General features: G+C 51.5%; 1 protein-coding gene across 3 annotated transcripts in view; it reads right to left on the reverse strand.

The window, feature by feature from the left end:
• The window catches only part of HK1 (hexokinase 1), a 62,163-nt gene that overhangs the window by 12,234 nt on the left and 35,257 nt on the right, over positions 1–14,672 (reverse strand). For all 3 annotated transcript variants that reach the window (XM_037029341.1, XM_037029343.1, XM_037029342.1), the window contains exons 4-11: positions 12,215–12,334; positions 9,125–9,220; positions 8,132–8,231; positions 7,837–8,020; positions 6,040–6,195; positions 3,473–3,706; positions 1,292–1,596; positions 296–444 (exon numbers count right to left, since the gene is read on the reverse strand). In XM_037029341.1, the coding sequence (XP_036885236.1) occupies positions 296–444; positions 1,292–1,596; positions 3,473–3,706; positions 6,040–6,195; positions 7,837–8,020; positions 8,132–8,231; positions 9,125–9,220; positions 12,215–12,334 (1,344 nt within the window). The remainder of the gene's footprint in view (positions 1–295; positions 445–1,291; positions 1,597–3,472; positions 3,707–6,039; positions 6,196–7,836; positions 8,021–8,131; positions 8,232–9,124; positions 9,221–12,214; positions 12,335–14,672) is intronic.

Below are 14,672 nucleotides of genomic sequence, written 5' to 3' on the forward strand. Positions count from 1 at the left end.
CTCTCTGGTTTTGTGCTTTCGGTGCACCAGTCCAAAGGCACACGTGTGCACGCACACACATGCACACAGAGACACAAACCCTGACACAGGCAGAGTGAGTCCCCCTCTCCGGGACCTTTGCAGCCCTTGAGCATCATAAGCCCAGCTCGGCTGAAAGGACCTGATGCTTTCCGGCCACGAGGACACAACTGCACAGCTGTGGGCATCACGTGGCAGGCTTCAGGGACCATCGCTGCCACGGGCCGTGTGTGTGACACTTGCACACCACAGTGGTGTAAAAGCAAAACCATCTCACCTCTTCCCCAGTACCCTGCATGATCTCAGTGGGGATGGCATAGATCTTGTTGTGCATTTCCACCGTCCTCTTCTTCCCACTGCGGATTTTCACCAGCAGGACACGGAAATTCGTGCCTCCAAGATCCAGGGCCAAGAAGTCACCGTGTTCTGTCATAGTCAAGAACATAAAGAATGTCAAAAACAGCTGTGACCAGCGTAGTTGTTGGTTGGGCATCATCCTGCAAAGCAAAAGGTCACTGGTTCGATTCCTCACACACGCCCTGTGTCAGTGTACAGGCCCTGGGTTGCAGGTTTGGTCTCGGCTGGGGCGTGTGCAAGAGGCCACCAATCAATGCTTCTGTCTCACATTGATGTTTCTCTCCCTCTCTTCCTCCCTACCTCCCCTTCTCTCTAAAATAAATAAATAAATAACTTCCAAAAAAAAAAAAAAAAAAGAATGTCAAAAACAGCTAACTGCCTCACAGCAGCCAGTGACCCTAAGACTACAGACTTTCAAGGGGGAAACCTTCATATTAAATAAAGGAGAGAAGCTGTAGGTCAGGCTTAGAGAGGGGTGGCCACTAAGTCACTGACCACCACAATCTCTGAGCCGCACTGGGACAAAAGACCCCGTCTGCCTCATGCACACCCCATCAGGACTTAGAAGGGGCGCTCGGTGTTTATGCTTCTGCCGGTTTACCACGTTTGTAAGTGAACACCTCAGTGCTGCGGGGTTTCCAGCTTTTGTTCTTTTAAAAACATTTGGTAACTGCTAGTGGGCTGTGGTTTCAGAGATGGCGCTGCCCAGGAGGCCTGACCAGAGGAAGTCAACTGCCCTAAGGCACACACGGGCAACAAGGGAAAAGCGAGTTGGAGTGAGTGTCCAGCTCTTCCCCAAATCACACAGCCCCAGAGTAACCACATCACTGGAGCAGCCAGCCTCCCTGTGGCCCCGCTGACTTGGTCATTGGTATGAGAGGCAGGAAGGCATGCCGCCCCCAGGAGGGGCCCTCACCGGTCCCGTCTGGAGTGCTCCGGACGAAGGAGGGCAGCATCTTGACTACGGCCTTATCGTTCGTCTGCTTCTTCAGCCCCATGTCCATCTCAGTCCGCATCCTCTTCTTCACCTCCAGGAGCATTTCCTTGGTGAGGTGGAAGTGGGCCAGGGTCTCCTCTATCTGCCGGTGCTGCTCAGCCAGGCGGTAGGCCACCGCGGTCACCATGGCTGCCCCCTTGCCACTGCCACTCTCTGACAGGAGGAAACGCACGTCGCAGTCGGGCACCAAGCGCCTCACAGTCTTGTGGAAACGCCGGGAATACCTGTGGGTAGCAGCCACAACAGCTGGACTGAGCCAACCGCCAGGAACCTCCGGCGCTCCTTTCTTTCCTTTCCACACTTTCATTCCATTTTCTACACTCGTTTTCCTCATTGCATAAGCCATACACATCTACTCTAAGAAAGTCAACAACTGCAGACAAGTAAAAGCATCCAGTCACACGTAAAAAAGAGGATTCTCATTATTACATGGGTATTGAATACAGAAATTCAGGGTCCAAAAAGAATTCTGCCCCCAGCATGACAAGGAGGTAATAACACAGCACAGTGCTCAGGAGCCCAGTGCCCAAAAGTTGGACCTGGAGACACAGGGAGTGAGCCCCACCAGCTCCACACCAGGTGACCCTGGGCCCACGACCCAGCTTGGAGTCAACGAGGTGATGGTGTCTGCCCAACAGTAACCTGCTGGGAACTACATGGGTTCATTAAATGCTTAGATTGGTAACTGACACTGAAGAGAAAGGGCTTAATAAAGAACCACTCTTGTGTTTTATTTTCACCCAGCCCTTTCCTCCTGCCCCCAAGTCTGGGCATTGTTTAGTGGCCAGAAAAGGACATGAGGACGGTACCCACCGAGACTGTTCCACAGGCTGTGGGCTGCTGTCAGTGTGGACAGCTGCCTGCCTAAGGAAACGGGGAGCCCAAACCCCAAAACGGTAACACTCCAGGGGGTGGGACTAAACATGACTTCTATTGTCCGTGTAATTTTTTGAATTATCTCAAGTCTCTATACCAAACATGTGTTGCTTCTGAAATAAACATTTAACTGAAGTTATTTCCTTTACATGTGATGTTGAGACAGCGTTCTGAAGATGGCTGGTGTTAGCTGTTGCTCAGCAGCACGCATGCACTTAATACTGCTGAACTACACACTCAAGAATGGTTAGGACAGTACCTTTCACATTATGCATTTTTATCACAATTTAGAAAACATTTTAAATGCAAGCTCACACATGTCTTCTTTCTAAAACTTTGCCAAGAAATACCCCCTCCAATATAGCTAGCTTCATTGTCAAGAATTTACAAATACTTAAAAAAATGCAAATAAATAAAATTACTTCCCTGACATGCAATAATATCTAACTTGCTCAAAGCCTACCCCCTCAGTGACACAGAGCTATTTCAGTGTAAGCCAGCCTTCACTGAACTGTCCCCAGACCTGGGTGTGAAGGTACAGTCTCTACCTGCAAGGCCACTTCACACGCACATTATAGATCTAGCGGGAAAAATAGCCGAGATCCTGTACAAAATCATGTCATAGGCAGTTATCGTTAAAACTTAGTGTACAAAGACTTAGGATTCAGCTTCAGCCTTTTAAAAGGGTAAAGCCACGTCCTTAAGTGGCCAAACTAGGCTTGTGAAGCTGAGGCGCCCAAGAAGGCAACAGGGTGAGGAGGCCCCTATCCTCAGTGGGGACTGCTTACAGCTTACAGCTCTCTGGCTCTCAGATGCAAAGTCACCAAGTTGCCCATGGGAGAAGGTAATGCCCACGATTCACAGGAGCTCCTAAACATGGGTGTTGCATCTGTGGCCCAAGCTACAATAAGGACAAAAGTCCCTGATGAAACGAGGACAAGAAAGAGAATTGAAGATACAGACCTGGGGCCCTTGGCAGCTACAGACACATCTCTAACGAGACTAGGGGAATGAGGAGGGATGACAGTGCAGCGCAGACACCAGTGAGAGATGGCTGAGGGCAGGATACTTCCCAAGTGGGCAACTCTGACCCTGCTGCCCTGAACTGGGTATTGTCTTGTCTGCCAACAAAAACCTTCACTAGGTACAAAAGCCTGACCCCCCAGAGAAGGTCCTTAGCCCAGATGGGTACTGAGTGTCAATTATAGCGAAGGGCAGACTCACTGTGGGTGCGTCTTGTAAAGAGACCCGTCGACACCAACCGTGGTCCGCAGCCTGGGGACGCCCTTGTTATCCCGAAGGCGATTCAAGATGGCACCCAGCGTTGCAGCCACCAGGTTGGCAGAGCGGAATGAGACAATGGTGCACACGTGCTGGACTGAAACACAGTCGTCGTGAGATGGTTCCACTCCCAGGCGGGTCAGAATTTCTTTGGCATTGTGGAGGCCTTCCTTATTCCTGTGAAGTCAGAGGCCAATACCTGTGAGTTAGTGACCTCATCAGGCAGTGAAAAGCACTGAGGTCCGAAGGTCCTGGAAAGGTGAACGCCATTCACCACGTGTGGATGGCGTGGTCTGAAGGCAGTAGAACACCTGAAAAGAGTGTGAGAAGGGTTTTCCCCCGTAAAGAAGAAACAGGTAGGGGAAGGAAAAACTGTGCAACGTTGGGTTACGCCGTGCACATAGAAAGAAGTGGCGAGGCAAGACCGTGTGGCCTCTGAACAGGTGGACAAACAGCTGCTTGTGCCCTAGGGCTTGGGGGGCGCCTGGGGGGTCGCCTGCTCTTCCAGCCTGAGTTCCCCTGGACGCCTACACATCCTCCCTTGGTGTGTTACAGTCAAGTTTTCATTTTCTGCACACGTGCTTTTCTATCGATTGTTGAATTCATTCCAAGGTACTTTATAGTTTTGTTACTATTACAGATGGTGTCTTTTAAAAATACATATAGTCTCTCTTTTTTTCTTTAACGTACCAAAGTAAAATAAGATGTTCACAATGGGGAAAACTGTGTGAGGGGTTGTGGGACCACTCTGTACTATCTGCACAACTTTTCTGTAAATGTAAACATATTTTAAAATAAAGGTTGATTTTAAACATATTTCCATTACTGCCAATATACAGGAATTGAACTGACTTTTGTATCTTCTCTCCAGACACCTCCCTAACCTGCCCTGTTATCCTACTCACTTGCCGAGACTGTTCTGGTGTTTCATACAGACCATTACCATCTCCAAGTGGTGGCAGTTTCACCTCCTCTTTTTTCAATTCTCATGCCTGTAATTTCTTTTCCTTCACTTCTTTATTATTTTTTAAACACTAGTTAAGACTCCAGGGCCATGTCAAACAAAAACAGTGACACTCTCATCACTGATTTTAAAGAGAAAGCTTCTAACCTCTGCCCTGGCAGAACGTTTTCGGTAGGCATTTCGAAGACAGTCTTTGTCGCCGTACACATGCTTTCTTGAGCTAGAGCTCAAACGGGTTTTTGTTTCTTGGTCACCAAAGAGCCAACGCCCGACACAGGCCAAGAGGAAGGCAGGCATTTCCTGGCTTTGTCAATGACTTTGAAGACAAGCCATGCGCCTCCCCTCCCAGCAGCTGACCAGGAGACTTGAGAAGACGGTTGGAAACTCAGTTGCCTGCTCCCTGCTCCCTGTCTCTGCCCCAATCCCTCCCGAAGGAGAGCGATCCTAGGACGAACACCAGCACATCACGTGACAGAAAGCAGGTCCAGATAAACTTTCCACTTCCATCTGCCTCCTCACCACAAAGGGAGCTGATGAGCATCTTCTCCCAGGAGCTTAGGCTCTGAAGCCACTGGCTCCTCTGAACTTCCAGGACCACGTCAGGGGCCATGGGAATAACCCCTTAGTGCAGAAATGAAAAGGCATTTCTAGCATGAAGGTGGGCCTACCTTTGAAGCAGGTGGCCCCCATGGCTACCTGGAGTCTCCCGAACCAGGAATCAAATCCGGGAGCACTCGAATGCCAGCCATAAGACAGGCAGTCCTTTAGACTCGGAGGCGCCCAACTACGTCAAGGTGCCACAAGATCAAGTTCACCTTCCTCCCTCTCAGGGTGAAGGCCAGTCTCAGCAGAGAAGTCTGGGTTTCTTATGTTGAAGGCAAGAGGTAGCAGTCAGGTTGCTGGCTGGACACTGTTGTTTTGTGTTTATCTGTCCTGTCTCCTCTGTCAACAAATATTTCTCAAACCTATGCCAGGGAACGGCTTCTTCTGGCCATTCACCAAAGTGAACGGGGTTTTCTTTCATATCCTAATGACACTGTAAATCTCTAAGGGAGGACAAATATGCAGTACTTCCCAATGCTATGGGCCACAGAACCCTTTCTTCAGGGAACACCTAATTATCTTGAGTCACTAGGGTTCCCTGGAGCCTAGTCCAATGAAGGTCCCGATGTCCCAAGGAGGAATTCCAAATCCAGACGCCAGGCTCCATCAGCTCCTGTTCCCTACTAGAATGCTCTTTAATCTCACCCTGTTGTGGGGGCAAGAGGAAAAGAGGACGGGCAGAGTGAAGGACACGAGGCTGCTTCTGTAACTAAGGCATCCGTGAAGTATACGCTGCTAACTAGAACATTCTTTAATGAGTTCACTGAGGCGCTTGCAGGGAGACCAGCCCAGGAGGGCACAGCGAAGAGAGGAGAGATGGACCCAGAAAGCCCTGGTGCTCTTAAGGGAGAACCCCACCACACCAGGACTCAAGCGGTAACAAGGGTCCCATCGCTCTTCTGCCCCCGGGACCCACCCAAGAGCCTCAAGAGGGGGCACCTACTTTTCAATGGCTGTCACATCGCTGGTGTTGAACTTCCCTCTGGTGAGCAGCTCTGGGGTGATCCGCCCTTCAAACAAAAGGCCTTCCTTGGCCATCTTGACGAGAATCAGTCGAACCAGCTCCCCCAGGTACATGCCACTGACCATCTTCTCAAACCTGCAAGAGAAAAGCACCGGGCTTGTCAGGTCCTTCCTATGTACCCACTGCTGGGCCAGCTCGTGGGCAGTGGGTCACACACAGAAGGAGACGAGGCCTCACCCCTCGCCAGCTCACAGCCCCGCTAGCAGGCAAAACCAGGCACTTGTGTGACTAACAAGGGGGTGGCGGGGGTCACCCAAAGTGCATACCTGTCCCCAGGAGAGCACCCCAGGGCAGGCAGGGAAGGCAGCCTGCAGTTGGGGGCAATGTTAGGATTTGGAAATGAGCAGAATACAATAATCTCTTACAAAACTTCACATTGCACTTTCTAAATGGCTTTCATCCCCATCACTCTCTCAGGAAGACAGCCAAGGGCTGCGGGAAGGAGGTGGCCAGGAAGCATTCCCTCAGTTTCCCAGGTCAGAGGGTAAATGTCTTCTCAGAGGGAGTGCCAAGTAGATGATGGGGCTGAAATGCAGCCATTCCCATGGGACCCTGTCACAGGTCACCTCCCTGGCATTCATGGTCTCCCTCTCAAGCCAAAAGGACTAAGAAGATTTGCTTTGAGGAACCCAATTCTTCCCCACTGACCTCACCCTCAACTCCGGGGGAGGGGCTCTGAACAGCTTAAAGCCAATCAGCACATCTCAATTCCCTGGCCACATTCAGCCACACGCCAGTCACAGAGTGAATCCGCCCTCTCGCCTCCCTGGGAGGTGTGGTGTGAGGAGGGGTGCACTCTGTAACAGCAGCAGTCACATTGAGCCCAGTGCTGCAGGGGACAGGCTGCCACAAACTGGGGCTCAATGCCATCCAGAGCCAGACTCAGGCTTGATTCCTGGCTGTCCAGAGGCCAAGAGAAAGCCCCGAGCAGGACAGATCAAAGAGGCAGGTCCACATCCGGGCGGCTGGCCTGGCCTCCGAGGGAGCCCAGTTGGCACACCCAGAGCTGGCTGTGACACAGCAAAACAATCTGTTCCATTCAGAGCCAGACCCAGGAGCCAGGGATGCTACTGGGACCTGAGCACCCGGCCCTCCCTCATCCATCAACACGAGCACAGAGAAACACAGCTCTCATTGTTCCTGCTCCTGACAAGACCAGACAGGTCCATCCCAGCCATGGCTGTGCTAAGGATCCCTGGCAGGAGAGAGCCCTTCGGAGTCTGACCTGCCCAGACACCACCCCAAGTACCTGTTGGAACGGCCTGTGTGCAACCCTCCACCGGAATCTCAGAGCTTGCAGGGGCCAGACTGCAGGCTCCCCAACTGTGTCTCTCTCCAAAGGATTGACAGCTAATGTGAAGCTGATGGGTTTTTTCCCCCTTGTGATCACCTGGTTTCCTGCCCCTCTGAACTCCCACCCCAAATCTTTTTTTTTTTAATTTTTTTTTAATTTTATTTATTTATTTATCTTTAGAGGGGAAGGAGAGGGAGAGAAACATCAATGCATGGTTGCCTTGCATCCCCTGCTGGGAGTTGGCCTGCAGGGAACCAGCCTGCAACCCAGGCATGTGCCCTGACTGGGAATCGAACCGTGATCCTCTGGTTCGCAGGCCCGTGCTCAATCCACTGAGCTACACCAGCCAGGGCCCCAAATCTTATGTTAAGTGTCCCCTAAGCCATACGTATGACTAGTAAGGAAAGGTGGGTGGGACTCACAGCTGTTTTCCAGGATTCAGAGACCCCCGGTCTATCTCTCGGTCAAACTCAGTGCGGATGTCTTCCAGGGACCCATCGTCCCCGAAGGCCCCCCACTCGGTGTTGATGCACATCCTCCCCTCGTCGCCCTCCACCAGGTCAATGTGCCTCAGCTCCTCCATGTAGCAAGCATTGGTGCCAGTGCCTTGGAGAGAGAGACGAGATCAAGTTGTAACCACATGAAGTCACAGACAGGAGGCGGTGCCTTTTGGAGACACCACCTGCAGGAAGGGAAAGAGAACAGGGTGGAAATTACCAATGATGATGCCCACTTCGCACTGCTGATCGTCATAGCCACAGGTCATCATGGTCCCTACCGTGTCATTCACCACAGCCACAATGTTAGCATCGTAATCCTGGGGACAGATAAGAGGACGTCACCTCCACTCACACATGGGAGCAGAGATCACAACTTTTACAGACAGTAGTTCTCACGGCCACCGTGGCTCCTGCAGCTGGTGCTACTTTCATCATGGCTGGCCCTCAAATTAACTGGATCAAGTGGATTGAATGATGGAAACTGCAGAGTCCCCTTCATTATCTGGCATAAGATTCTTCTCAGAGCGGCCCTAGCCAGTGTGGCTCAGTTGGTTGGAGCATCGTCCCATAGACCAAAAGGTCACAGGTTCGATTCCTGGTCAGGGCACACACCCAGGCTGTGGGTTTGGTCCATGGTCAGGGCGCACACAAGAGGGCAATCAATCAATGTTTCTCTCACATCAAAGTTCCTCTCTCTCCCTCCCTTCCTCTCTCTCTAAAAATGCAATAAAAAATGTCTCCAGGTGATGATTGAAAAAAATAATAAAAAAGATTGTATTAGAGTGGGTTTTACACACAGAGCCACAGCTCTCTGCAAATCAATGTGCGGATCACCCTGGTTCCCGGGTCCCAGTTTCAGCTGTGGCAGGTGGCACCTGACCACCTGGTTCCCTTCGAGTACGTCCAGCCTTTCTCTGTCCAGCCCTCCTCTGTCAGAAGGGGGCCACCCTTGCACAAGGGCTTGGCTCACTTGGGCAGCACCTCAAAGAGCTGTTTCAACCACCCCAGCCTCCTGGACTGACGACTCTTACTGCTCGCTCAACTGCCTGGGCCTTCAAGACCTCCCCCCACGTGACGCCCTCCCACGTGACCCCCTCCCGCGTGACACCTCAGGTCATGCACTACTGCCCACTCCCACCTCCAAAAGGGCCTCGGTGTGTTTTAGAGCACAGCTCTCCCCCGACACAGCCAAAACCTAGAGAGAAGTTACCCCACGCTTTTTGATGGCCTTTTCAAGCAGCTTCACCACATCCGCTCCCTCTACTCCACTTGCTTTAAATCGCTTTGTCCAGGTGATCAGAATGCCCTATAAAGGAGAGCAGATGGGTGGGGTTAGAAGAGAAGGACGGGAGGCCCCTAGAAGCCCCAGGCCCTTGCGGACGACAGTCACAAAGCAGAGGCCCAGAGGGACCGAGTGGCTGGCTCCAGATCGCACTGCGTGACAGGACCAGGCTATCCCGTTTCCTGTTCATCCACCTACACAATGGATTTCTCTGGTGGCTGCCATGGGAAGAGCCCTGACGTGTACACCAGAGCACGGCAAGTGCCTGGCCTCTACAGGGGAGTTGCCCGGTGTGCAAATCCAAGTGGACGTCACCTACTCAGCCAGATTTCATGGAAAAAGTGACCAGGGGAAATCCAGTCATTACCTGACCACAGCTCCCCACTTTGAAAACAAATCTCTTTTCCACAGCCCCAAGAAAAGCAAGAGCCAAACTACGAGAACATGCTAAGATAACTCTTGGCTAAGGAGCTTCAAAGAGGCAGGTCCTCGAGATTTAAGGAAAATAACAGCCCATGTGCCGGTGATTTATGTCTCTTCCCAAACTGTGGAACTTAACCCCTGTCTGAAAGCAGCGACTCCACTACTTCTACAATATGACCCATTTCTGTTGGTACATCAATGGAGAAACCTCAGAGATCGCCAATGGTTATTCACTTGGGAATGTAAAAGGATAGAAATTTTACTTTTTGCATTATCTTTATATTATTTCAATAGTGTTACAGATTGCTTTTGTATTTTAAAAATATTAAAGATACTAGAGAAGAAAAGTAGCTGTTATACTTGAATGTGTTTCTCTGAATGGAGAAAGTCGCTGTGAGTAACGCGGCAGATTGGGAAGAGCTGCTGTCAGGCCATCGGCTGGGGGTTGTGTGTGACCCGGGCACAGGGCACTCACTGTGGAAGCCACGCAGCCTACACGGTGTGTGGGAAGGGCAAGTACTTGGGAGAACTCGTGGTTCTTTGCTCAGCAGGAGCCTGCAGCTAAACTGGGCATTCCAAAAGCCCCTGACACTGTTCTCTTCCCCTCAACTCCCACTCCCCCCCAAAATCTGATTCTGAGAACATGGTGCTGTAGAAAGAACATGGGGTTGGAAATCAGGAGGCTGGGTCCTATTCCCACAGTCCTGCTCATTTCCCTGTGGGCAGTTCCCCTAACTCCTCTGAGGGTCTCTATGCTCATCTGTGGGGTAGGGAAGCTAGTCTAGACTTGGACAATCGTGAAGGTCCCAGGAAGCCTGGAGGAGTGGGCACAGGCCCCCTGGGTGGGTAATTAGAGTCTGTGACCCAATGATTTCCTGGCAAGTAGTGCAGCCCAGTCTAGGAAACCCCCCAAGTGGGGGGTCAAGGCCTGCCAGTGGGGCCCCCACCTCAGGCTCCTTCTCTGCCCACAGTAGCCCTCTGCCAGGCACATCTGCTGCACCCTGTGAGGATACTGTGACCCCATGGACGTTCCCTCCCCACTCCCACAATGCCTTGTTCCCTACAAGACTGTCTGCTCAGGGTCTCTCCTAGGGCCTAGCCCAGCCCACATAGGGATGGCGCTCGGTCAGTAGCTGCGAATGAATGAGCAACTGAGTACAGCAGCTCCATTTCCACCTCTCCCAGTGGAAGTGGGTGTCTCACACTATCTCTGCCCAGGGAGTGTGACTGTCACATCTCAGTTCTCAAAGGCCAAGTGACATGTAGTACCCACAACAGACTTTGTGAAAGGTTTGGGGAGACACCTTGAAGGCCAACGTGATCTGAATACCTTGGAGGTATCATAATACCAGATAGAAAGAGAGAGAAAAGAGGAGACGGCAACATCTCAGAGGCCTTTAGACATGGGCGGGGAGGCGGGGTCTACTGGGTGGGAGGCGGGGCCTGGGATTCTGGTCCTAGATGTGCCTTTAATAAGCCCCGAGACCTTGTGGATGAGGGGCTGGGCTGGCTGCACTCCCAGGCCCCTTTTGCTGACACTGCGATTGCACAAATTATGTAGACGGAAGGGCCCCAGAGGCATGAGGCAGAGCCCAGGAGATGGCACTTACCCCACTGAACAAAGAGGTACAGGGCTACTGCTCAGAAGCATGGAGGGGGCACCTGTACCCAAATGTGACAGTTCTGCAGAACCATGAACTGGTTACACGCACAGGCTCTGCTGCTTCTGGCTTGGATGGCCTCGGGCAGGTTCCTAACTTCCCTGAGCCTCAACTTCCTCATCTGTAAAGTGGGGATCATACCTTTGCTCAGGGGGTACTTGAAGGTTATGTGTGTAGACTGTGAAGGGCACACTAGAACACCGGGTGGACCCTCAACAGTGCCCACTCTCAGAGCTCCTATTATGAAGAGTCTGTCCCCAGGCTGCTCTATGCGTGTGTGGCAGGAGCAGTTGCTCTGTCTCTCTACGTAGAAAACGAATGAGGTGGCAAATACTGGTTTTGCATTCCCACAGTGCTCTGTAATACTGGCACATGGGACGCCTGAGTCCTGCCTTGCTGAGCCAGCGAAGGAGAAGGTGAAGGAAACAGCGGCAACCGAGGTGGGTGGGTGCACCAGCCACCTGCAGGCCCAGAACCGAGGCCCACTCTGGGGCCGGAACTCTGACCAGCAGAGGTTCTGGAGACTACGGAGACGTGGCCCTGGCCCCTGAGGCTGTGCCCTAACCGGCACTCTAGTGAGGAAGGCTTCCCAGCACACAAACGCCACAACTCACAGCCCTGACACCAAGGGCCTCCCGACCTCTCCCCACCACTATGCCCACTTTTTTCCATCACAGGCTTACGTTTAATACACGCTCTCTCCGCCTGATGGCCACAAAGAACACAATTCATTTCCAAAAATACAAAATTACTAAAGTAATTGAAAAAATAAATAATATCGTCACCTCACATTAATGTCAACAAAGTTTCTTAAACAAAACAAGACACACAAGCCAACCCATAAATAAAAGGGAAAAGCAGTCCAGAAAAGGGATTCATTAGCTTTTCCACTCTGGGTCGTCTATGGAGCCCGGAAATCCCAGAGTGTCCTTACCTCGTCAATTCTGGATTGTCGACAAGGGAAAGAAAATGTGAGTCCCACAGGTAATTTCTTGTCCTTGATTTTCCTTTTCTCCATGAAGTCTCCCAGGCACTCAGCGACATGATCAAAAAGCTGGAGGAAGCATGAGAGAACAGTCAGGAGGGGACAAGCACCTCAGGAAAAATGTAAATGACACGGCACCCCTGGCCCTGCTGGCAAAGCTGTACCAAGTGTGAGCGGCAGAGAAAAGCCCCTGATCGCAGCCCGCCCGGTGGGCGGCCACAGCGCAGGGACCCTTCCAACAGAGCCGGCCTCTCAGCGGTCACTAGTACGTATTATCAGGGTATTGAGGACATTTAAAAATATGAAAAGTAGTTAATAATTTAAAAAATTTTAAATAACAGAAATCAACTCATCACTCCACATCACGCCGTCCCCATCAGCTGCCCAGGTGGAGTGCCCTCTGGCCCCTTCTCAGAAGGCACCGCCCCATCTCCCTTGTCCCCCAGGTGTCCCTCTCTGTCTACCTCTATGTGCAGATTCCAGAGGCTCCGCGAGCCGAGCCATGGGCACTAGCCCCCTTGAGTGAGCTAGTGATCTTCAGGCTATTTGTATTTTTACTTTTTCCTGAAGTGTAAGCGGGATACCAAAAAAAAGTGCCCACACCCTAAGTACAGAGTCTACTGGATCCTTCTCACAAGCCGCCCCCACCTAGGTCACCGGCCCCCAGATCAGGAAACACAACACTGTCGGCCCAGACACCCCGCTCGAGTCCACTCCAGTCAAAACCACTGCACCCGACCCCACACGGGCAGTCGCCAGCCTGCCTGAACGCATTCAACCGGTTCTGCCCGTCTACTGTATGTCCGTGGAATAACCTCGTGGGCTCTTTGATGAATGTCCTCTCTCCCTCTACATCATGTGCATGGAGTCATCCACCCTGTTTTGTGTCTTTGCAGACTGTTCGTTCTCACCACTGCATAGTGTTCTGTGGGGTGGAAACACCATAATTTATTTGGTGGACCGCGATTTCAGCTTGCCTACCCCACAACACACTGCCCGGGATACACACGCACCTCTTAGGTCCTACAAGGAGCCCCAAACTGTTCCCCCAGCCTCTGAATGAACACTGTTTGTGATGGGAGGCTCACCTCCTATAAGGCAATCTTTTTGGATCCGACACCTCTCCTCACCTCTAAAACATACCCAGAACTGAATATACTATTTCCCATGTGTTCTGACCAGAGGAGAGCTAAGCTGGACTAGGAACTTCCCTTCTCCTTAGCTCTATGCCTCTACAGTCTAGGTACTACGCCCCGGCTTATCATTTTCACACGGCTGTCAGAGCACTGGACCTCCCGTATGTGTGGAATTAACACAACTATGGAGCTTCTTGAAGCCTAAAGAAGGTGGTATTGGCAAGCAAGGTCAAGCCACACAGTCACAGGAAGCAGACCCAGCCCTGCCCCCAGACAAGGCCATCTGCCTCAAGTCTTTCCCTGCAGGGGTGTCCTTGACAGGGGACCAGACGTGTGTGGCCCAGCTCCATCCCTGACCCAGCTCTGAAGTCTGACTTTACTGCCAGGGTAAAGGAAAACCTGTCCATTTTGATGTAGGAGCCTCTGCTGCTGAGTCACTATTAGTCAGGCTCCGCCTGCAGCAGGCAGTACTGACCAAGGAGAGACACGTGACCACCTTCCCTGGAGGAGCCAGCTAAGCTCCCTGCGACCTATATTTCTGAGAGCTATAAACCCACTACTAAGTCCATCAGCACACGCCACGTCATACACACTCAGAAGCTCCAGGCCCCCCCTTGGCCCTCAAGAGAGAGGCCAGGAGCGAGGCAGGCTGCTGGCAGGAAGCAAGAGGGAGCACACAGCCGGGGAGCACGGACCAGCCCTGAGCCCAGCTAAACACAGTCTGAAGTGCTCTGTGAAGAAGGAAGCGCAGTGCTGTGGAATGTCCACAATCCGGTGGCTCAAGGAGACAGGAAGCTCCCCTCAGGCCACCTATGTCTGTGACCATAGGGAAAGGACGTGACCCAGGCTCTCCGGACTCAAAATTTTAGAGTCCAAAAAACATTAATTTTTCTTTTCTAACAACATGCCAGTTATTTTAAAGGTTCCCACACTCAGACTCAGTTCTTCTGACGAGGATGGCAAACAATGACTACAATAAAAATCGAATCAATTCTTATTCCAAATTCCCAAAATTAAAAGAGAAGTGATGTTTTAAGGTGGCATTTATGCTTCCAAAATTATTAAAGCTGAGAACGGCACTGAGATGTGAGACGCTGTAAAGGTGTATGTGGGGGCGGGGCGGGGGGCAGAGAGGGAAGCAAACGGGCAGTCTGGACTGAGGGCGATGTGGGAGTTCTCTGTGCTTATCTTAAAACTTTGCTGCTAGTTCAATATTCTTCCAAACACATTGTTTAAAAATCAATTAAGAATTCCCACACATTTCAGAAGAT

The sequence above is a fragment of the Sturnira hondurensis genome, unplaced genomic scaffold (assembly GCF_014824575.4).
Source record: "Sturnira hondurensis isolate 20B ecotype Veracruz unplaced genomic scaffold, ASM1482457v3 Scaffold0020237, whole genome shotgun sequence".
NCBI classification, from domain to species: Eukaryota; Metazoa; Chordata; class Mammalia; order Chiroptera; family Phyllostomidae; genus Sturnira; species Sturnira hondurensis.